This window comes from Lacerta agilis, chromosome 11, assembly GCF_009819535.1.
Source record: "Lacerta agilis isolate rLacAgi1 chromosome 11, rLacAgi1.pri, whole genome shotgun sequence".
Classification (NCBI taxonomy): domain Eukaryota; kingdom Metazoa; phylum Chordata; class Lepidosauria; order Squamata; family Lacertidae; genus Lacerta; species Lacerta agilis.
Genome location: NC_046322.1, coordinates 35,991,628 through 36,016,649, shown reverse-complemented (window position 1 = coordinate 36,016,649; position 25,022 = coordinate 35,991,628). Strand labels below are relative to the sequence as shown.

Genomic DNA, 25,022 nt, shown 5'->3' with positions numbered 1-25,022 from the left:
CCAATCTGGAAGTTACCAGAGCAAGTACAGCTGGCAAGTAATTTATATGACACATCTGGGTCAGGTGAGGCTATCCATTATGATTCAGATAAGACCTTAATCTTTCTGAAGTGAGTGCATTGTCTTGGAAGTTTTGTTTGAATCAGTGCACACTCCTAGTATGCGGCACAATGAAGTATCAATATAATACAAATTTACTGTGGAATATGTTAGCTTTGACTTTATCTACCATGAAAGTGATTCTCCCCTCCCCCCCATTTCTAAAGATGATCAAATACACACTGAGTGTAGTTTATATATCTATTTAATGGATAAATAAGCACATGAGATGAACACTTAGTAGAAACATTTTATTGAGTTAAATATTAAATTTAAAATCTTGTAAATTTTAAGCACCAGCTAACATGTGAAATTATTATTACATATCCAACACATGCCATAATAAAATAAGTGTTTCTTTGAGCTACAAACACTCTCATCCACGTGACAAGACTACAACAAAGATTCTTGTATCTTAAGGTTGGCTCTCTATACACCTCCATGCTGGCTTGACATTAGCCCATGTTCATAATTTCACTTTAAGAAATTATAACAGTCTGTTATCAGAAATTATTATTATTTAAATAAAAATAGACATCGAAGTAATCCCTTCAGTGTGAACTCTCTTGAATGCTACTTACAATACCTGCTTATTAATAAATAATTGCAGAATTAGAAATGTGAAATCTACTAGCTGTCTTCTAAAATAGACTTACATCAATTGCCCCATGAAACCACTTTGGGAAACTTTAGGAAAGTTACAAGTTGCTATCATGTGTTTGCAGATGGGAGGGCAGGATTTGACTATCTGAGCAGAGATTATGTTACAATGCATTTGCCTGTAAGGGAACCTGGAAGCTTTTCTGCCTTTTTGTGGTTCATTCAGCAGATCAAGCTACCCAAGAGTTTCTCGGTTAATTGATATATTAAAACCAAAACATGGTTTGCTAATTTTCAAGCTAAACTAATTCATATATCTTCATACTAATTCTAAACCGATTCAACTATGCATTCTTCCTAATCCAGCTAGGGCCATACACCATCTGCATGAGCATCGAGGAACACAAACAGGTGTACCGTATGTGGTTTCTAATCCTAACCCCCCCCCCCAAAAAAAACCTAACTACGGTAGTTCCCCTCAGTTCCAGGAAGCTTCTTAAATTTCTATACTTGCCATATTGCAATACTAGTGCTCTGTTTTTCTCTCACACAGTTATATGCAGTTACTGCTGTAAACAGCATTGCACCATAGCAGGCCAGAATTAGGGGTTTAAATTTTTTGAGTGCAGAATGCACATCTATAGCAAACTCCTATGTGTGGCTATCCTCTTTCAAGTGAAGAAATTGTTTACAATAAATCTTAATTTTAAACACGTTCAAGCCCGGGTGGAATTCAATGACTGAGTCACATTAGCGGAAGTCTAGCACAAGGCCTTCCACTTGCACATTGGAGTTTTCCTCTTCTCCTCCCCCCCACTCCATGCCCCCAAAATTTACTTGTGAGAACCCCTGGATCAGCACACAGGGAAAGGAGGTGGGTACCATTCTGTCTGGCAAGCCAAAATGACAAAACTATCGCCTTAGCACAACAATGAATTCCTTCCATTATTCCCAAGGTTACTTGTCAACATCACTGCAACAAATTATCAAATCCATTTGAGTTGCTGTGCTTGTTTGTAGTATATGCAATGTTGTATCTAATACATGCAATTACAGAGTGCAAGTAAGGAATTACAACCTATTTTGTGTGCTTGCATACTTAACAAATCATTAGACATTTAGAAGGGAAACTGTCATGCTTGCCCTGCTGACCTGCGGAAAATGTATTGCAAAATGCAGCAAGTGTTTTTTTTTTAATGGCCTCCATAAAAACCACGCTGCTGGAGATTAGTTTCTAGTAAGAGATCCACAAATGCTTCAATTTTTTTAAAAAAAATGTTAAAAATCTAATAGAAAACACTATTTACAAGGGCCACTGAAATGCATGTGGGCTGTAAGGGAGGAACGCTTGGTGTAAATCTCATCTCTGATGACATCAACAGGATCCTACACCTACAACGTTTGCGCATGTGGAAGATACAATGTTGCAGCCTCTGGATGTGCACACAGGTGTTGAGGATAGGTGAGGAAATACTGGCACATATAAATATATATAGCCTCATATGCACACAAAAGCAGACAATAGTCTCAGCAGGGACATGCCACTGAAAACCAATGGGAGGCACCTCTTGCTTTCCAGTAGGGCATGCAGCCCCCTGGATCCTGGCCAGTCCAGGCATGCAGACTCGATGTGGGGTGACTACATGCAGGGCCTCATTGGAAGAAACTGACTAAGGACAGGAGAATCTTGCTGGGACATCATATGTCTGGAGATATGTAAAAAAGGAAAGCCAGGGCTTGTGAATTAAACTTGGGAGACTGGGGTGGCGGTCTGAGTGCAATAGCATGCCTGGATCCCCTGGAATCTGCAATATCTAGCTCCAAAGTGGCCAAAGCCAATCTGTCCAGCTAGCTGCTTTCTTCTCTCTTGCAGCTTCTGGGACATCAAAGTATAAGCAACAAGCCCTGGTCAGGGTTTTTAAAAACTACACCTGGCTGCTGTGTGTCACCTTGCTCCATAAGCTTTGCCTTGCAGATTTCCAACCCTTGCATTTTCATGCCCTTGGCTAAGCTCCGAATGCAATGTACTTTTGAAAAGCGTTTCTGTCACATGTCCCCTTTAGGGATAATTTTCCTGGAAAATGTTAGGACTTAATTTGTCATCTACTCGGGAAGAGCTGGCAAAAATGCAGTAGCGTTACATGATTGTGACAATTTTTTGGTTTTTCTCCACATGGAAACACATTTGTAGAGGATACACACACCAGAAACAATGTGGAAGAATGCTTATTACTTGATCATTTCTTTTGCACTGCAGGATAAAGACCTGCAAATAAATGACTGGCACTATTTTAGATATATTAGACCATTCAGTGAGGGAAAACATAAATCAATATTTTCTAGAAACATAGTGATGTATTTTACACCATAACATAGGAATTTAATGATGCTAACAGGAAGTACATTTTTCTAATTCCCAGTACAGAAAAATAATACTCTATGTTTTTACAAAATTCTTAAAAGGTCCAAAAATAAATCACAGAAATCCTTAACAGAGTAACTAGCAAACAAAATTGGGTTCTACAGTTTCCAGACAAAGAGAACCTACAAACATTTAATGAATTTGGAATCTCCTTCAGACTCTTAAAATCCCAATCACAGAGGCTGACAAGATTTCCAGGCTCTAAATAAGTCCAAATTCCACTACAAACCTGAAATAATATGACATGAATTGATGTCCCTATACAAGGAAATTAGACCCAGCAGCAGAATTGGGAAACATCCTGGTTAAATGCTTATGCTTTTCTAAATTTTGTTTCACATGCTTTTAAAAAAATACAGTAGTTATTCATTAGCAAGTGCAGTATTAGATAATAGTTTCACAGCATGTAAGCTCAGCATTTGCCTTCAGTCTTGTGAAGTTGTAAGATTCCTGAAGCAATTGACTTTCTTCTATTCATAACTAAAGATGGATCAGCTTTCAGTTTACATTACTACACAATGGCATTTTCGAGAATGAATGTAGTTCCTGTACTCTGCGAGCTGCTTCAGGTACATACTAGAAGGCCATCTATGCATCTCAACAAAATTGCGTTCTTCCACTAAAATGAGAAAAAGGGAAATGTATTTCTCATCAGGTTAAAAGATTGCTCTGTCCAGCGTAGTATTTCTAAACCAATTCAGAAGCTTTTTCTCTCTAAGCTAGGAATCTGTAAAGTTCTACCTTGTACCAGATCTGAATTGCAGTTTCATACATTCTGCACTCAACTTGGGTTGGAAACGGACAGGGTAAAAAGATTCTAACACACTACAGATTTGAAAACAATATGTGACGTACTTTCATCTAACACCATGTTTAATGGACTTGGTAGAAATGAATTGTCAATATATTTTGTTACTATAGAAGATAAACTGAAATACAGGGAAATGATACATTTTGAGGGGAAGGGGGCACTGCCAATCAGTGGGGTATCACAGAACCTTGCTAAAAGTTGATAGATCCTGCCCAGGATCTTCTGAGGGCACGGCAGAAAAAGAGGACATGGGAATCCATAAAGCTGTCCTAGCTTTTGCTTCCAAAGCTCTCTTATGGAGGGGAAGCTTTCTTTTACCCATTGGTAAAATGTTTTAGCCATGACTACATGTTATTCTTCAAAGTGCCCTTCTTCCTTTCTCTAGATACAATACTAGTTATGGCATTCCAATATAATCTGGCTTTTTTTAAGGCTGCAGAGAAAATGGATGTACATTCAAAGGGTGCTACTCTGTACGACTTTTAGAACCCAAAGTATCATAGTTTACAGTGCCTGGACCACCAAAACCCTACTCAGAAGTTTTACTTACGTAATCTCCAAGCACATGAATGGAGTCGCGCCAACTAGCCCTGCCCCCAATATCATGTGCACTATTCCTGCCCATTGATGACTGCACATACAATGCAAAAACATCTGCAGGGATGCAGTCTTCACAGGTACTACTATAAGCGCAAAGGCTTCCACACAAACTGGAACCCTGTGTAATCTGGGTTCCAGATGCTATGGAAGTCTTTACACGTACAGCTATTCCTGGTATGAGATACTGACTTACAGAACTTTTGGATTTTACATAAAAGTGTCATAGGTGTTCCAGATAATTTTGTTTCTCATGAAAAATAAAGTGATATAAGGAGCTGGACTGTAAAGGATTTAGAAAGCTAGCTACTGTGTTGTAATTTTCTTTGCTTGGGTGTGGAAGCAGATAGCGGACAACACAGGCCTCTTCCAAATTTGGTTTCTATCTAGACCTGGGCCTCCTTCCTTCTCCTCCCAATGCAAAGCTTGGCACCTGATAATAAAGTGCATACTGTATATTCTAGCGTATAAGACTACTTTTTAATCCAGGAAAATCTTCTCAAAAGTCGGGGGTCGTCTTATACGCCGGGTGGAGAATCTGCGGTCGAGTATATCTCAAACTCTATATTTTAACTGGAAAAGTTGGGGGTCGTCTTATACACCCAGTCATCTTATACGCCAGAAAATACAGTAGATTGATTTTCCTCCAGACTCAGGCTTTCCCTGCTGTACAAATTCCTTGAAGGGTTTCCCCCCCCTCATTGGATCCTTGTGGAAGGGAATTTTTCACCAGACTCTCAGCTTTCTCCTCCCACAAATGCTACTCTCAGCATTCTATGCTACATGTTTCCCTCAACTTGGGATGCTTGTTTGAGTAAAATGAAACCAGAACCACAAATGTTTATTACCCCTGATATGTAACAAGGGAGTAGGAGGTAGGTTTGTATGAACAAGTTATGCACCAACCTCTATTTTTCTTTACATATGTAAATTTATTGAATTAAGTCTTCATAATTCATCTTCATAATCTTATGTCATGAATGTCCACAGTGTGACATATCAATGATTACAGATATGTTGTCCCCCTGATACATTCATGAAACTACCTGTTTGTCTGACAAAGCTCCATCAATTTCATAGCAAAGTTGGAAGGGCAGATTCTAGGTGATTTAAAGGTTGGTGAGTGAGATATCCTATCACTGCTAAAATAACATCAGTGACAGTGTGCACTCATGTTAATAATGAGCTGGATCCAGACCTCATCATGCTTAGAGTACTCCTACTGAAATCAATGTGCCTACTCTAAGCATGACTGAGTCGCTCCAATCCACCCTAGCATTAGTCCAAACATCAACTTCTTTGTGGTTAGGAAGCAAACTGGTAAATTACCTGAAAGGTCTTCAAATTCAGGTTTTTGACTGAAGATTAAGTAGTTAGAAGCAATAAAATGAAGAAGCCAGTTTGAAAGGCAATCAGAGTTGTGAAACTGCAAGAAAAGAATTGGGAAAAAAATACAGAGGAACTCAGAGTATTATAGAAAAACACATTTTGGCAACAGCATTAACTAAAATGGGTAGACATCTAGAAATGTCATCTCTTTGCTGTGACTGGAACACCCATTTACCCAGTCTATTTGACACTAATAGAAATTGCTTATTACTCCAGTGTCTGCCTTTTATACGCACACATGCATATGCTTCATTTTGCCTGTTACAATGCGCTGTCCTACTCAAAGTAAACCCTTTGCTGTTAATGGATCCAAGTTAGTTGTCTCTACTAATTGTAATAATGGGTCTACTATGAGTACAACTAACACTGGCTACAACCTATATATACATTCTTCCTGCACTCTGCAGAAATTACAACCTATCCTAACAGGAAGAAGAAAAACAAATAAACCAAGAGGATTTAGAATAAGCCAAGTCATTTGATATGTCTGAGGTAGAAGAAATGGTAACAATTCTCACAGACTTGTGGAGAGAACATCACAGGCCAAGTTAGAAGTAGATGGAGGCTTTCGATAGGTCACTTTATGGCAAGAGTGGCGGACCTGTGGTGCTCCTGATGTTGTGCATTCTAACTTCCAGTGGCCCCAGTCAGCATGGGCAATGGTTCAGCATAATGGGAGTGATAGTCCGGCAACAGCTGGAAGGCGGTCACAAGTTAGCTAACCCCGTTTTATGGTCTTAATATTTGAGGCGGGTATCAATTCCTGATAGTAGCTGACCACTTAACAGATGCTATGTTGTTGTTCAGTCATTCAGTCGTGTCCGACTCTTCATGACCCCATGGACCAGAGCATGCCAGGCATGCCTATCTTTCACTGCCTCCCGCAGTTTGGCCAAACTCATGCTAGTTACTTCAAGAATACTGTCCAACCATCTCATCCTCTGTCGTCCCCTTCTCCTTGTGCCCTCCATCTTTCCCAACATCAGGGTCTTTTCTAGGGAGTCTTCTCTTCTCATGAGGTGGCCAAAGTATAGGAGCCTCAACTTCAGGATCTGTCCTTCCAGTGAGCACTCAGGGCTGATTTCTTTAAGGATGGATAAGTTTTATCTTTTTGCAGTCCATGGGACTCTCAAGTGTCTCCTCCAGCACCATAATTCAAAAGCATCAGTTCTTCGGCGATCAGTCTTCTTTATGGTCCAGCTCTCACTTCCATACATTACTACTGGGAAAACCATAGCTTTAACTATACAGACCTTTGTCAGCAGGATGATGTCTCTACTTTTTAAGATGCTGTCTAGGTTTGTCATTGCTTTCCTCCCAAGAAGCTGGCGTCTTTTAATTTCGTGACTGCTGTCACCATCTGTAGTGATCATGGAGCCTAAGAAGGTAAAATCTCTCACTGCCTCCAGATGCTATGCTTAGCTCAATTCTGGAAAAAGACTAATCTGCTAATTTCTTCCAAGCCATTGCTGAAGGGACAGGAGCAGCCCTGGCAATTTGTTGCTGTTATTGTTGTTTACTGCCAGATGGCAGCCATGGCATAAAAAATGATACTTTGGAACACCCCAGCTTTCGCTGGCTAGGGGGGGAAATGCCAAAGAGAAACCTTTTCCTTACTTGCTTGAGCACTGATCGAAGGAAATGTGCATGTATTGGATGCTTAGCACTTACCTTTGCTTTTCGAAGCAAGCTGACAACACTCAGGCTTGTTGATGCCAATTCCCTACTAGGCATACTCTGGAGCTGTGTGATGATATACAGCTCACAGATGTGCTGGAGCCTTGACACCTGGTACATCTCAGCACAAATCAAGAGCGACATAGCTTGCAGAATGCTGGCTGGTAAGAATATCAAACCTGAGTTAGATTACTGCCCACTTGATAGCAGGCTAATCAACGCAACCCTTATACGTCTGTTGCTGGTGCTCTTCTATGCTCCCTAACTCAAATGGGTCAGCGGTCATTTTTAAGCTGCTCTTCCTCTACACATAATCGGCTAGTTTACTAGCTATGAGTCCAAAATGGCTATGTCAAGAGCTATCAGAAGAGTCCCCTTCCATTTACCAATCACAAAGCATCCTTCTTGAGATAAAGGGTGGTTCTAAGGGAGATCGGTCCACAATCTACTTTAGCCGCAGTATGATTTAATCTCACTGGAGTGTATAGAACTAAATAAACTTAAATCCTACTATTTGTATTTAACTGGGTAGTGAATATGTCTCTTGGGAGACTCATTTTACTAAGTGCAAGGTATGACCTATCCTACAGAGTCCTGCATAATCAAGGAGTTCCTGTTGCTGGCTGTAGAAAGGGCCACCTCAAAGAGTACACAAGGTTCTTTCTTTTCCTGTAGCTGCCAACTGGGAAACCCCGTGACACACACAGACAGCAGCATAGCTGTAATTTCAGAATATTTTAGTGCCTGCTTCCTCAAATGGCAGAAAGAAACTAAAGAAAAGAGGGTGAAGTGAATAAAAAGAGAGAGATGTGATTTCTTTCTTTTAAAGTGCTGTTTCTTTTCCCTTTGGGGAAAATCATATATAATTTTAGGGATTGCCACTGCAATCTACAATAGAGTTATCAAATCAACATCCAGTAGTTTTCAAGGCCATACCATAAAATATTCACATTAACATGCCCTTTATATTTAACAAGAAACCAACCTGAAACATTTCTTTTGAGGGGTTTTTTATGAGAACATGTTAACCATTATTATTATTAATAATAATAAAAGTCAATGTATAGAAGTTAGTACAAACTCAATTTCAGTGTTGATTCTGACACAGAAATGGAGATCTTTTGTTAGTCTGCTGTCTCTTTACAATGGGGTCAAGGAGAACGAGTACACAGCTGGGTGTGTCTGGTAAACAACTGTTTAATGAGATCTGAAGCGAGGAATGATTCAGCTGGGAATGGGGCAGTGTGGGTAGAGGAAATTCCCTGAGTAACAAATAAAGGTGTGGGTGACATATGTCATATACTGATTGGCTATAAATTATCAACCCTCAAATTTCTACTTGCACAATTGCTGGATAGAAATTTGCAGGTTGGGTATTCCTCTCACAGTGAGATGCATAGATATTAGTGATTTGAGAAATGTGGAGATTTTGAAGTGCAGTTTTCTATATTCTATGTTGTAGTTTTTTTAATTTTCAGCCTTTTTAGTCTTACTTGTTTTCATTAGCTCTGAGCCAAAAAAATTCAGAACAGTGTACTTGGTGGTCTATTCGTTTTGGGGGTATAGATTTTACAATCAGTCACTTTTTACAAGTCATCCAACATGATGACATCATTCGATTATTGCCATCTTATATTTCTCTATGGTTCTTTTGTCTTTTCTCAGACCGCAAAAGTCTTTTTTTTAGAGGAACAGAAGAGCAGCACAATCTTTTTTAAAGTTGTTTTTTTTTAATGTGGACAGTGACATACTAAAAAAGAGGACCTATCATAGCTCAGCAGGCATTTATTAAAATTTTTGCAGTGAGTGCCATTTTATGGCCCATTTCTTTTTAAAAAAATCAATCTCTTAATTATCACTAGAACACTTTGCTGACTGTATTTTTTTTAAATGAAAGGGAGGCACGGTACTATAAGTCTATGGTGGTTATTTATGATTTAAACAATTCCTACCCCTTTCTGGTCACACCACCATTAACCATGTCGATAAAGCGATGAGAAGCTTAGAAATTTTTTTAACATTATTGTATTATAGTATTACAGCACCATAATAGATTACCGTTATAGCATTTTGGTGATAATGATGTTAAACCCTTCTCTCTCTTGGGCTAGAAAGAACATTTTACCAATAATTAAAATACTGATTAAAAAAAAAAAAAAGAAAGATCATAAAAAGGTACCCACCACAAAGTAAATGTATGCTAAGGTTCAACTGTCCCCTTATACAGCAACTACGCCACACTGTTGTGGACAAAACATGGAGGGATAATAGAAAAAGCATCATGCTCCTGGGAGTGTGAAAAGTCCATTATGATTCTGCCTGTAGCTTCCAACAAAAGAGCAGTGACTGAGTAGCACTAGGAGCCACTCATATTGAAGCTGGCCTGAATTGAGCCTTTAAAAGGTAATGCAGGAATGTCCAGAAATATTTTTACCCAATATCAAAAAAAATCCCAAAGGTTAAGAAACAGAAAATTCAAAAGGTACAACACTATGCAAAATGTACTCAGCAGCAAGTCCACTTTGTTCTTAATAACTATACTTAGGATTACAGCTGTGCAGAACAATCATATGCAAGTATACTCGAAAGTAAGTTCCATGGTGTTAAATGGAATTTACCGTATTTTTCCATGTACAAGACTAGGTAATTTTTACCAAAAAAAAAAAAAAAGGTTTAAAATTGGAGCTCGTCTTATACATGGGTAGTGCTAAGGGGTGTTTTCTTAATTTGGAGTCCCGAAAAATAGGGGGCATCTTATACATGGAACAATACGGTACTACCAGCGAAGTCTGCACAGGATTGCAGCCTTGCTCAGCCGTAGAAGAAAAATGATATGATGGTATCTACTTCTGTTCCCTCTTCCTTCACCAATGAAGGAGCAACCAGAGCACCAGAATTGTATAAATATACAAAAAAAGCTTAAATATTTGTTTACCTGGACAACAGGAGTCCGTATACAGATACTCTAGAAAGGACAAGAAAGTGTCTTTGGAAATCCCATAAACTGGAACCAGAAAACTATTAGATTCTGCATAGTTACCGTTGAACATAGCCGCCATTACCTCACAGCGAGCCACAAGGACTGCTCTGTGAGCTGGCACTGTAGCACCTGCAAGAAGAGGGGTGGGGGAAGAGAAAGAAAACCAAGACAATGATTTCAACATTTTTATGCTGAAATATACTTAAGTTAGGGATGTGGAATCTGTGGCACTCTAGATGCCATTGGACTACAGGGTTGATGGCAGTTACAAGTAACACACAAAGGGCCACAGTTTCTCATTCCTAATTTAAGAGCGATGTTTTCTTAAATTATTGAACACTGGTGTTTCAGGAAAAATCTGCCATGGTTAACCAATTTTACAATATAAAACAATATAAAGTGACAGGATTTATAGTGATGCCTTCACTTAATGGGATCTGAATCCACTGTCCATTTAGGATGAAATATTTGGTTTCTAGATCTACTCTGGTTGCCTTCAGTACACCTAAGTTTACAATCCTCTACACATTTACTGCGGGAATCAGTCCAATTTAATTCAGTAAATATGCTTAAAATTATATGGCACACTGGCCTGAACCCAAATTCCATAATTTATTGCACCAGCAAAGAAAAAAGACTCTCTCTCTCTGTGTGTGTGTGTGTGTGTGTGTGTGTGCGCGCGCGCTTCTATTAATGCTGCCCATTGAAACTTTGTGATCTGTGGCACGTCTGCATGGAGGCTTCCACATCATCTACAACCCTAACTATTCAGGGTTCCATATACGGTAGTATAGAAGGCTTTGTGCACTCAGCTATTTGAGTAAAGATTTCCACCCAGCTGATGTGCGTCCTGTAGACAGAGGTACCTGAGAGCAGGGCTACTCAACACTGGTTTCAGGTGCAGAGTTATGTTCTTGTTTGCTGCAGCCCCACTCTTTCCTCATATGATCAATTCAGTTTTGAATAAAATGCCTGAATAGGGCTTAATTCTTTGGAAAAAGCAATGATAGAAGCAAACTGACATTTGCTCTACAACTGAAAAACTTCTACAGTAAATGGCCCCAACATTTCACATTTCTAATACATTGATTTGTATGAGAGAAATAATGCACTGGTGAGGCATTTACCCATAATTTTATTCATCTCTAGGCCTAACGTACGAGTACTTAAGTATTTAAAATGCACAATCAGAGGCTGATTTTTTAAAATAACTGTTCCAGGCTCAAAACTGTCTTAGTGCCATGCTCTATGACTTGGAACTATTGGTTTAATCCCTTGGGATTCATCAGTAAGGAAGGAATAGCACTTTTCACATCCTCAGAGGTACTCCTATTATTACTGGAATTAAAAAGTCTCAGGGACTGATCTGTGTGCCCTGACAAAAATCTGGACACAATCTGGTAAACACAACTGAACTCTTTTGTGCAGTACATTCTTAAATTAGGTGTTTTTAGCTCTAAAGACAAAAAAAAACACTTTAAAAAGTACAAATTCATTATCATTGTGTTCTGTTTAGTAATAGATGGCTGCACTCTTGTTAATATGAATATATTCCTCTGTGGCAGTTGTTTGAGACAAGCAATGAAACCTATTGTTCCCTCAACTTCCTACAAGAATTGTCCAAAGAGTAGCCCTTAGAACTGAGCTGTCTGTCTCACCAAGCTGTGCATTTGTATTTTGTTCTCCTTTCAAAGGACTGTTTGTTTTCTCTGCATACTGAAGGCGGCATCTAGAAAAGAATTCCCTTGTACGCATGTGCCTAGTTCATAGAGATTCAGACTTTGCTGTGGCTTTTCAAAGCTGAAAGCAAAATAATTAAACAACTCTTTAATCTTGTGCAAGCAGAAGTTTGAAGTTGATCAAAAATACTTGCCACTACTTGCAGCAAAAACTGCAAGGTTTTTAGCGGAGGCAATTAGAATAAGATCTATTATTTGATTATTGATGTAAACCTCCAAAATGTATTTGGTATAGTTAAGTTTTTACCTCTTTCTTCAGTACATTTTATTTTATTTTATTTTATTGCTATGGCTAGTGGCTGATGCAAATAAAGATTCTTCTGATTCTTGCCACTACTCCTGTCTGTGTATAGGCATAGAAGTAGTTAAGGGTTGCAATTCTGTACAAAATCCTGCTTAAATCCCACTGAAGTCAATGAGATTAGGCACTGTTAATAATACACAGGACAGCAAATATAGGTCCATGACTGGGAAGGCAAAAATGAAGAAATGCCAGTATCGTCTGTAAAGGCAGCTGTGCTAGCGTATAAGAAAATTAGGCCAATACCTTTAATAGGCCAACCAAAATAGCACACGTTAGAATTGCAAGTTTTTGAGTTTTACAGAACTGTTCATCAAGCTAGATGGTAAACAGAGCAATGTGGGGACAGGTGGGGGATTTCTTTTTTATTGTTTGGTTGCTGTTGAAAACATGGATTTTGCATCTGGTCATAGTCTTACAATGGAATGGGGGAGGAGGCACTAGCAGACATTAACATGAGGCTATTTAGGTGCAGCGGGATGCAGGTGGCACCGTGGGTTAAACCACAGAGCCTAGGACTTACTGATCAGAAGGTCAGCGGTTTGAATCCCTCCGACGGGGTGAGCTCCCGTTGCTCGGTCCCAGCTCCTGCCCACCTAGCAGTTCGAAAGCACGCCAAAGTGCAAGTAGATAAATAGGTACTGCTTCAGTGGGAAGGTAAACGGCGTTTCCGTGCGCTGCTCTGGTTTGCCAGAAGCAGCTTTGTCATGCTGGCCACATGACCCGGAAGCTGTACATCGGCTCCCTCGGCCAGTAAAGCGAGATGAGCGCTGCAACCCCAGAGTCGGACACGACTGGAGCTAATGGTCAGGGGTCCCTTTACCTTTACCTTTATTTAGGTGCTATGTGGCTCTCACCTTCACTAATATAAGGTCTGCGTCCTGGCCAAGAAGTGGTGCCAGGATAGGTGCTGATTTCCTGCAAGATCTGAGCAAAGTGTTGAAAGATGTCTAGGAGAGCAAAATATCTCTTGAGATTTGAGAGAGATCTTTCACGGACCAATGCCACCAATGCAAGGACCCACAGTCCAGGTGGGGCTCGCTAACTCAGGAAGGAGGTGTGTGATTCCTCAGCTGGAGAAGGCTCAGGTGAGGGTCAGATGCCTTGTCAAGCCCAGAAGCTATAACAGGCCTGCGTCCTGGTTTCCACCTACTAAGGAACCTGTGTGTTTTGCCTAAGGTTGGAGACAGACCTGTATAACAGATAATTCTTGAGTTTTGAGAGATCAGGAATCAGCCACATTTGATTCTTTTCCCCAGCTGGCCTTGATGCAATCTACATAGCCCCTAACCATTCTCATACATACTACCGCCTTCCCCATTGTTTTGAGACTTTGATCAGATACAGTGGAGCCTCGGTTGTCAAACGCTTTGGAAGTCGAAAGTTTCAGATTTCAAACTCCGACAACCCGGAAGTGAATGCTTCCATTTTTGAACGCGCCTCGGAAGTCAAATGGCTCCCAAGGTGCGTTTCTCCATTTTTTCAATGGATTTTGCCAACTGGCAATTCCACCTTGGTTGTCAAATGTTTCAGAAGTCAAACGGTCTTCCAGAACGGAAGAACTTCCTGACAGTGAGAGCTGTTCAGCAGTGGAATTTGCTACCAAGGAGTGTGGTGGAGTCTCCTTCTTTGGAGGTCTTTAAGCAGAGGCTTGACAGCCATCTGTCAGGAATGCTTTGATGGTGTTTCCTGCTTGGCAGGGGGTTGGACTGGATGGCCCTTGTGGTCTCTTCCAACTCTATGATTCTATGATTCTATAACTGTACAGGCTCCATGACTTTAATATCAGCTTAAAAAATAATGTTTCCTCCTTTCCCTATCCCACTTCTCTGTTTACCATCTAGCCTTCTGAAAAGTTCTGGGAGACCTGGAAGCTTTGAAACTATTTTGTGATTATTTTAGATGGCATACTAAAGGCACCGCCATAATTGGGATTTTGCAATATAATCAAATATCAAATGAGATTCCCCCCTCTCCTACCATACATTTGGCTTTGCAACATTTTCACAACACTATAATAAATATTGCTGGAAACCACAGGAGGGAAGAGTGCTCTTATGCTCGAATCCTACTTGCAAGTTTTTCTACAGGCATCTAGTTGGTCATTGTCGGAACAAAATGCTGGACTAGATGGGCCATTGGCCTGATCCAGCAGCCTCTTCTTATGATATGCTCTTACATATTGAATTCTCCCTTGTATTCTAGATAATGAAAACATATTGATGATGCTACTCATTTTTATTGCAAAAGTTATTCAATTCATCACCAGGAGGTATTTTATCATTGTTTGACTACTTAAAGGGAAAAGGTGGGAAAACAAATAAGTTTAATACCTTGTATTTTGAACATGACGTCAGCTAACACAGTTGTGTTAAAGAAGAGCCTGAGAGAGCTGTTACATAACTGCAGGGGCCTTTTTGACAAATATGATCTGCAATTTCTTGAGCTGTTAACCTGAAAAAGGAAAAGACAGGAGAACTTATGAGTGCCAATGCTTTTTAAGTGCCTACCGTACTCTTGTTCCTGCTTTGGTAGCAAACGGTATGAAACCACTGGAGCCTGTTTTTTTCACTTTGTTCATGACTGATCAGCAACATCTGTTGTACACTTTCAAAAGCTCTTCCTCCATTTTTATTTCTACTACCATAAATAGGGATCTCACAATGGTTCTTACTCTAAATATGTATCCTGCCATTGTAAGCCCCCCCCCCCCGGATGCATATAGCGTCCCACAGACCATAATTCTGGTGCAAGGTAGTAATCAATATTTTCCCAGTTTCCTTTTGGGATGTTCTTCTAGCTAGACACCTAACATTGGGAAGATCAAGCCGGGAGGTTGCAAAAAGAAATGTAACATTCTCCTACATACACAGAATCCTGAACACGACACTTTGTTTCTGACCATGGGGCACAATCCATCACAAAGTGATCCTGCACTTATCTTGTTGAAATAAACAGGAGCTGTGCAAAAGACCACCCTTGCACATTGTGTCCCAGCCTTAGGTCAGATGACTGTGTCTCTCTTAAAGGTATCCAAAAGCTGGCAGCCTGAGACAGCTACTTCACCTAGCGTGATGGCAGGGTTGCTTCTGCATCAACATTCATAAACAAAATAAAGTAATGCTCCCTCCCTTATATGAACCAAATATTTTCCCCTCTGAAACCTGACGCTTGTTAGCGTTTAAGCTTCCCATAGCTGCATCTTAAACTCTTTCATTGATAGGAAGAATATTAATTAAGAAATAATTGTTTAATAAGGATCATTTTGAATACTCTGTCATCATCACCCCGTGAGTTATTAAATCCACATATTCAAAAAGTTTATAATCTTTCCAGTTGTTGAATTCACCCTTTCCCCTTATTTCTATAGTCTAACTAATACTGAACTTAATGGTGAGTCATTTGGACTTAACACCCTTTATTGATAAACCTTCTATCTAAGGGATCCAATCCAAACCACTCCATCTGGCCTTTTGCAATCCAATAAGTGCAACTGAAAGGGGGGGGGAAAATGTGGCTTACCTTTCCTGGAATTTTCAAGATACATTTTACTCTCTCAAGAACAAGCTCAACGTTCCCAAGATCCTTCAGCTTCTTTTTGATATGTTCTTCCAATAGTTCCCATTGGAAAGCACCTGTGGAGATGAGACAAACAATACTTCTAGGCTATGGCGCCTCTCAGACTATCAGTTTTTTAGCACCAGAAATGCAGTTATTATCAATATGTGCTGCACACAACCCAAGCATCTTCTCAGGGGGTGGCATTTCTGTCGCAGGGACACTGCATTTTTATATAACTGAATGAACTATATTTGGTACCTGGGAAAAGGAAAATCTTGCCTCTCCACATGCCCGAATAGCAAAGTCACTGTTATTGTGCTTGATGTTAATGTGGGTGTCATCGGCACTAATAAGACATCCCTATGGTGTAAGTGACAAAACTACCTCCCCAGTTCCTGACTTTTAAATAAAAGTATGCAATGCAAGGAAATAATTAGAATTGGAAAGGAGGCATCTGTTTGCCCTTTAACAACTGGCCTTGCAAAGGTTGTGAAGTTGCATCCTTCATATGCACACATACACAACAACATTTCAGCATCAGACTTGGAAGAAAATATACATTAAGACATGATGTCTAGATTCAGAGTTCTGCATGTGTTTTGATGCATAAACATATTTCCTGGAGAATATGGCATCCCCACCTAGTGCAATAAACCCAATAGGCATGTGACTGGAGTTGTCCTCAAACACACTGAAAGGAACAGTCCTTTCAAGAGCAAGAACTCCATGTGTAGACAGGAACACCCTAAGTTTAAGGAATCTTAGGGCAGTAAAATTGGGTACTATCTACCAAAGAGTGCCATTGCACTATTTCCATTTTGTTTGGTTTTTTATTTCCTTCTTCAAAGGCTCTTGACTGCAATAGCTTGGTGGATTGCTTTATTGCACCTCCTTAGTAGAGTAACCAAGTGCCAAAGCCTATCATCTCCACGTTTGGTCATCAATATCACTTTTCCTCCATCACCACTATTCAGCAAAAGTTTTTAATATGTAATAATCGGAAAACAACAAAGATGACAGGAATGGGATAGCCTGGTGCCCAAACAACTTAAATTGTGCAAACAAAAGTTCTGGCAACATTTACACTTCCCACTGAAATCTCCTTCATTAAAAAAAATCCCCACATAAAGAACACCAAACATTTGGAAGAAAAGTTTTCAGATAGTCTACTCCCTGACATGCTAGTAATCTGTATGCATCCACCTCAAGTCTGAAGTGGTTAAGTTCAGGAGCAGATTTATTACAACAATGAGAACTAGGCTTCTAGCGAGATGGTATGCAGCCCCATTGCAGTAGGTTAGCTCTTTCTTGCTAAAAGACAAAAAACAGCCAGAACCATTCTGACAGGATACCTGAGTAAATGAAGTGCAGAATGTCTGACAAACAAGAACAGAAGAAAGAGTCTTTAACAATGACTCTTACTGGTGAATTGCATGATGAGTTGTGGTTTAAAACAGGAAGCACAGCTTGCCGGTTTGCTGCAAAGAGGGTCTGGGCAGTTCGAATGATGGAGGAATCCTGAATGTCTGCTGGACTCTTCACATTAAAGAGTAACATGAACACATGGCTAACAGAGCACAGAACAATCCTGTGAGCTTCTGCTACTTCCTTCAAGTCTTCAGAATAAAATACCACATCTGCACACTGGCAACAGAACAGCAGGTTATGTAAATCGGAGTCATAATGCGAGGCTTCACCTTTTAAGATTGGCATTTTTTCTAAAAATAAAAATAAAAATTGAAATCATGAATAAACTGTTTGTAACTCCAAATTTGCACTAGGCACAATGCAAACAAAAGCATTTTTATTCCCTGGGACTGGATTAAATGAGGACATAACAGCATTTTCCTAACTGCCCTAAATACATTTCTCTTTACTACACTTTGGCCAGCAAAGGAAGCCCAATTTCTCTAACTTCTCAGGTTAATAAAAATTGTAAAAACATTTACTAAAAAATTAGATGTTTCTGAAATTCATCATTGGAGAATTGCTTGAACTTCAGTCATTTTAAACGATATAGCCAAAGGACTGTGAGGACAAAAGGCTGCATACTCACAAAGGCCAAACTACGTTTTATACTGAACATCACCAGCAACTGCTTGTAATAGTGAAAAAAATGCAAAACATTCTGATGTCAGGGTAAATTGTATTAGATGCCAAAGGAGTCTGAGGAGCTACACAGCATTTTTGGCAGCAGCCATGCACTTAACGTAATCAGAGTTCAAGAAATTCACCTGATTCCTCATTATGAGCCAGGGCCCTTTTGCCATCTGGCTAGTAGAGGATGGTGGGGTGGAGTGGAAAATAATACCAGTGGAGAGTGAATAACGAAAGTTGTTAGGTGTCAGAGAACTTACAGCTGGCTTTTATTCAGATACTGGCACCAGTACTATAATTATTTGTTGTAGTTCACACTTTCCTCTAGGCCCTGAAGCCCCTCTGCTGCAGCAAGCCTGCCAGGAGTTAGTCCCAAAACGGGGCATTTCAGGGATAGGGCAGCCTATGGTCTACCAGAGCCCTCCATCCCCCTGAGTGATCCTAGGATCAGACCCATCTACTATACAAGTATAGAGCTAATGTGTTAATTTGGGAGGGTTTGTCAAAAAAACTCAAAAGAACCATAAAAAGAAGACCCCACCACCACCGACAGCACAGGCCAGCAGGGCTTTAAAATTGATAAATTCTCCCTCCATCTCCTGCCGCTTAGATGTGCTCTGTTGGAAATTATACCTGGCTGATCAAGTTGAGGTGGCTTAACTCCATGGCACTTATGGCTTTTTTTCCTTTTCTTCATTTTTTCAGAAGATTTCTGATTCAAGCTTTGTATCATAAAATATTCCAGCTAAAATAAAATATACACATATGTATTTACTTAACCTTCTTAGATTTATTTAAGAAGCCACAGCAGATCAATTATGGTTAAATGCTGATTGGACACTTTAATCAACTTGAAAGATAACAAATTTCTCATGTACCTTTTCATACAAAAGCAGGAGCACTGAACATTTAGAAGATATTAAGCAAAGTAGAAAGGATGACTCCTATAGTATTCATGTTACTGGCAGGGAGTTTGGATGTTTCAGAACTGACCAAGAGTCCAAATCTCCATGTGGTTTTCACCCTTTCTCCCATTAAATTAGCCTCATCTGTCGAGTACAAGAAACAGGGTGTTTCTTCCAGCAGCCTCTATGTCTATTATGGAATTCCCTGCCAGTGGAAATGCAGTAAGAGCCTCCTCCTCTTTGAAATTTTTAACATTCTTTGAAAATGTTTTGTAGGAAGGCCTTTTATGTAAAGGGTGTATAGGGTGCCCAATGCAAGAGAGGACTATTCTGGCTCCCGCCCAAGGCCAAACCAAAAAGGCATTTACTTGCAAGTAAAGAAGTAAATTTTGATACAAACTTAGCATCTAAGAAAGAACATAATCAAGTCCATAGTTTTGCATATACTGGACAGGCTGCAGAGCTGGCCTTCTCTGTATGGAAGTAGACTCTAGAGCTCACAGGTACATGCCAGTTCCTATGCCCATGCTTATGAGCTCCTTGCCATAGGTCTGCTAGGTGCTGCATTGCACACTGGGCCTCCTTAGTGCAACAATGGGGACCTCATAAGCCTCTCTGAAGGAAGAACATGAAAATCATCCAAACTTGATGAAGTGAGGTATTGTTTATTATACTGTACCAACAAATCTTTAAAAAATTAGCCTTTATCATCCCTGCTTCAAAATAACACTGATAGAAATTAGTACAAGGAAGGAACACCATGCTCAATGTGCTTATAGCATAAATTTAGTAGGCAAAGCCAAGCAAATGAGGACAGCTCTCACAGATGTTAATTTAAAAACAATAACAAATCTACATAATATGTATTCAATTAGCTCCCTCACAGCTAAATTACTACCCTGCCCATTAACTATCCTGTTTTCCATGGGAGAAACCTAACGTCTATTGAAATTCATTTTTAAAGTAGCTGATTCAACAGACAAACTAAAGTGCCTACTGACTGCAAACCATACTGCAGAAATCTTAAAACAGGCTCACTTCCAATACACAATTAAGATTGGCAAATCCATTAATGGCACTAAATATTGTTTCCCAGAAATAATTCGGAATCTATTGCTACTGTTTTCAAGACAGTGATTCATTTGAGAATGGGTGTAATCCGTATTCATTCAAACCATTTCTTTAAAAAAAATCTGATATGGCTAGCCAATGGCTAATGTAATTAATGAACTGAAATGAACTATTTATCACTTTAGAGACCTTTTAAACTAACAGCCCAATCCTCTGCATGTCTACTCAGAAGAAAGCCTTCCAGGAGATTAATAACCAGGAAAATGTGCATATAACTGCAGGCTAAATCGTTTTTAAACCAGTTGTGGCATGTGAGGGAATTGCCACTGTACCATCCTCAAAGCTGCTAATTGCCAAGACTGGGACGAGGAAGGAAAGGCTGGTGGTGTGAGAGCATCAGGCTTGCAGTGCCACGCACAGATGCACACGTACTTAGGCCCACTGCTACCAGAGGTGTACCTAGGCTCCCTTGTGACCTTGGCAAGGCACTGTATCGGCGCCATCCTCCTATCGCTTGCACCCATGGCAAGGAGATATACTGGTGCCTCTGAAGCCAGGAGAGACCATGGACCCAAAATTCAAAAACTTTGTTTTTCATCACCTATTGCACTCTGCCAGTTATTTCCTCCTTGGCCACTGGAGTTGGGTCTGCTCTGCTCCACCTCCTCTCCTCCTCCTCCATCGGTCCATCTGCCTGCTTTCCTCCCTCCGGTTGCTGTGTTCCCTTCTGCCTCCTTCCACCTTCCCTTCCTTTTTCCTCCTCCTGCAACTCTCACCCTCCTTCTTCTGACCTGAGCCCTCACACTTCTAACAGCGCCACCACCCACTGGGGAGGGCCACCCAGCGAGCGACTGGATTCCATCACAAAGGCACCCAGAGGAGCCTGCAGGCCTTGCCCAGCCACTCAGAAAAGCTCCAAGCCACTCCAAGTGGCACCACTTTTGTGCCCTCATGGGCATACGTCCTTAGTAGGGGCCAACCCGACCAACCCTTATGTACACCCCTAGATGCCACCACCAACCCAGTGCTTCTGCTGCCCTGTCCATACTAATCAGTGGCAGCGTTGCCCCAGCTAGGAGTACGCAACAGCAGCACTTCTTACATACTGCAACTGTAAAAAAACTGAAAATGCATCCAGATTAAGGATGTAATACTATACTCGCTTACCAGGAGCAAGTCCCACTGAACTCAAAGGCACTTGTGTTTCAGAAAGCATGTTCACGATAGTGCTGCAACACTTTTGCTGCATTTCAATTTAATTTAGTTCCAATCCTCCAAGTACTAATCATTGCATGTAGACTTTCTCCTTCCAAAATAGTGGACTTTGAACAATGAAGGAGCCTTAAAAATGGCTCGGAGAAGAGGCAGCGCAAGACTGTTGTCAGTGAAAATACCCCCACTTCCTAACATGATTTCCTGTGGTACCTTGAGCAAAATGTTCCAATTACACCGTCTATTTCACTTACACAATTTATCCTTGCAACAACTCTGCCTGATAGCTTTAAGCTAAACTGTCATAATGAGTTGCCACATTTATATCCCATCTTTCAGTCAAGGAGCTCAAGGTGTCATACAAGATTCTCCCCCTTCCCATTTTATCCTCTTAATAACCTTGTGAAACATTTTAGGCTAAGAGGGTGTGACTGACCCAGCTTCACAGCTGGGTGGCAATTTGAACTCTGTTCTCCCACCACTTTAACCACTACACCATGCTGGCTCTCTGTGTGGATAAACTGTGTATGAAACAGTATATATATATATATATATATATATATATATATATATATATATATATACACACACACACACACACACACACACACACACACAGTGGATGTCAGTTCAGAGCAGCGGCTGTGATCCTGAGTAGCCAATGTCCATATCCATTAAATAGCCCAAATTTCAAAAGATATTTGAAATCTTACCATTTGATCATTCTGAGATTCTTTTCTACTTACCACTCCTCCAAAATATTTTCCTATGTAGAAATCATTGAGACTGTGCAGTTCCAAATAAGTAGCTCCAAGTTCTTTAGCAAGCTGAATCCCTTCAGAAGCTGTAACACAGCTCCCTCTGTCTGAGATGCACAAAGGACAAGTGCAGGGGACTTCTGAGAAAACAAATTATTTATGCAAAATATTTTAATTACATTGGCTCTTCTTCAGTAGCTTCAAAATCATACTAAGGAATTAATAGCACATTCAACAAAAGGCAAGATTTTTTAAATCTATTAACAGCATAAATAATGCAAGTGCAAATGCAAAGCTACTCCAACAAGAATTAAACAATAATTTTAATGTTAATTATATATTACTTTTCTTATTGCAAGCTATTTTTGAACATGGGTTGTATTCAACTAAATCCTACTCAGCGTAGATCTACTGAAATTAATGAACCTAGTAATGTACATTTACTTCAACAGGTCTCCTCTGAGTAGGACTAGCACTGAATACCACCCCATACCTGGTTATTTGTGGTTTGTTTGATGTATAACAGCTAAGGTTGCATCAAGGTTTTCTACAAAGATCCCTCCTGAAATGCAAATATGGCTTGCCAAAATGATTAATGTACATGACACAGTATTCCCCCCCCAAAAAATGAAATTAAGCGTCTTATTATTTTCACTTCACTTTTCAATTTATCAAAAGTTTCAAAAATTTAAGACAAGTTTCAATGGTAGGACATTATAAATCATAAGGCAAATAATGAGGAAAGCTTGTAACACTTTGCAAGGACATTTGCCAGACCACAATTTCCTCTAAATTGCAGTCAGCATGATATTACACAAGAATTCTGCATTCCTTACTAGGAAGTGTCAGTAGGACCACAGACAGAGTAAATAAGGCTCTGCAGACAGCATTAACTATTATTTTCATTGTTAACTGGAGGGAAAAAAGTTCCCATAAGAAAACAGACTTGTCTTGTTTTAAATAAAAAATATTTAAGTGCATTATTATATTGTGTCATCAGTGTACATGACACTGATATTCAAAAAGACAAGATTTCCTTGCCCCTAAATTTAATCTCTACTATGCCCTAGGATATATCAAATTGCCTATGAATCACATCAGATAATATTTCATGAAAAAGAAGATTGCTATCTACTGACAGTTCTTACTGTAAAAGCAGTGGTGCAGTCACAACGAAATAATCTCTCTTGGGTCATTTATATTCTGATTATCAACTATTCCAAATAACATTGCCTTGCAGATGCATAACAAAAAATGACAAATATAAGGTTGCATCCAATGGTAGGTATAGTCAAAGCAGACCCACTGAAATAAATGGACATTAATGGACTTGGGTCCAATGATTTTAATGGGTCTATTCTGAGTATAATTCAGTTTGATAGAACATAGATCTGTATATATAAATGCAGAGAGAGAGAAATTTGAGACATCGATACATTTTCACCAAGCATCAAGTTCATTACCTATGGATAATTTTCAAGGTTTATTTCATAGAGTTTGGCTAACATCCAACACAACCTTTTTATACTTTTAGTGTTAACTGCCCACAAGTATTCCAGTAAAGAAATTTCAATTGGGAATCAGGTATTATTACATCAATGAGGATAAATTGCAGCCTTTCAAATAATAAGTATGATGAATATCGAACTGGTTCATATTATTAGAATCTTACTATGGTAGAAACTATTGAAGTTGATGACATGTTTTTAGATAAAGTGGAATAATGTTTATTAACAGTGTGATCATACAAAGCAGTTTCATTCTTGTACATTGTGGCGGAATAAGGCCTGGTTCATCATGGGTTAACCTATCACTCCCATGTTAGGTAGGTGTTCCCTGGGAGGCGGAGCTACTGGGCATTCTAAAAGGAGGGGGAACAACCTAGAAAGGCAGTTGGGGGGTTTGGCAGTTGGGTGTGGAGGTTTAGAAAGAGAAACTGCGAGGTTAGGCTTTGGGGAATGGGAGGAAAGGTCATTTACCATTGCTAACGGGATGCAGGAAAGATTGTAACTGAGCTGAATTATATAAGATTTGTACCAGTACTGACTCAAGATATCCATGTTTTCAAGTTACCTTAATAAAGTTAAAAGTGTTTAAACGTTCGCTGACTGTGGCAGTGCGTCAGTACCTCTAGAGGTGTGGTTGAGGGGAAAAGCACGAGAGGTTTCCTTGAGGTAAAAGGGACGGGTGGCTTATTTACCTAACACACAGAGGACTGGGCAGGGAAGCCAAAGGTGCCACGCAGTTGCCAGAACGAAAGGGCAAGCTGCAGCAGTTTGGGAACCCAGGGCGGGAGATCCCAAGGTGGCAGGAGTTTCACTTTAAGAACGTAAAGCACTGAGGTACCCCAGAGACACTCCCATATAACCAATGAAGGATTCATCCTAGTGGACAGTGAAAGCTAGGGAGAGTCACGGTTGGGGAAGAATCGAAAAGGGTGAGGGAGTGGGATCCCTCACATTTATTGGTGGCAGCGTCGTGATCCGTAAACAACACCCACACGCCTGTTTAGTTGAGAATCAGACAACTGTATTTTTTCTGTCAGAAAAATGGCTCACCTGAGGAAAGCTAGGGAAGCTAAGGGTGATGAGAGACCCGATGAGGCGGAAACCAGAGAGAACCCTAATGTAGAGTTAGAGATGATGAAAATGAAGTTAGAGATGGCCAGAATTGAAGCTGAAAAAGAGAAAAATAAATTGGAAGCTGAAAAAGAGAAAAATAAATTGGAAGCTGAGAAAGAGAAGGAGCGTTTAGCTTCAGAAGAACGGGTACAATTAGCGAAGGTTGAGGAAGAAAAGGCTAA

General features: G+C 40.0%; 1 protein-coding gene across 2 annotated transcripts in view; it reads right to left on the bottom strand.

The window, feature by feature from the left end:
• Positions 1–3,034: 3,034 nt before the first annotated feature.
• LOC117054877 (rho-related BTB domain-containing protein 3-like) overlaps positions 3,035–25,022 on the bottom strand; it is a 35,032-nt gene continuing 13,044 nt past the window's right edge. The window contains exons 5-13 of one of the 2 annotated variants that reach the window (XM_033164086.1): positions 22,208–22,359; positions 18,907–19,018; positions 17,529–17,894; positions 16,138–16,250; positions 14,949–15,069; positions 10,531–10,704; positions 7,590–7,756; positions 5,859–5,955; positions 3,035–3,740 (exon numbers count right to left, since the gene is read on the bottom strand). In XM_033164086.1, coding sequence (XP_033019977.1) covers positions 3,625–3,740; positions 5,859–5,955; positions 7,590–7,756; positions 10,531–10,704; positions 14,949–15,069; positions 16,138–16,250; positions 17,529–17,894; positions 18,907–19,018; positions 22,208–22,359 — 1,418 coding nt within the window. In that variant the 3' untranslated portion in view covers positions 3,035–3,624. Of the gene's footprint in view, positions 3,741–5,858; positions 5,956–7,589; positions 7,757–10,530; positions 10,705–14,948; positions 15,070–16,137; positions 16,251–17,528; positions 17,895–18,906; positions 19,019–22,207; positions 22,360–25,022 lie in introns of those variants that run through there. The other variant, XM_033164087.1, reaches the window with a different exon arrangement.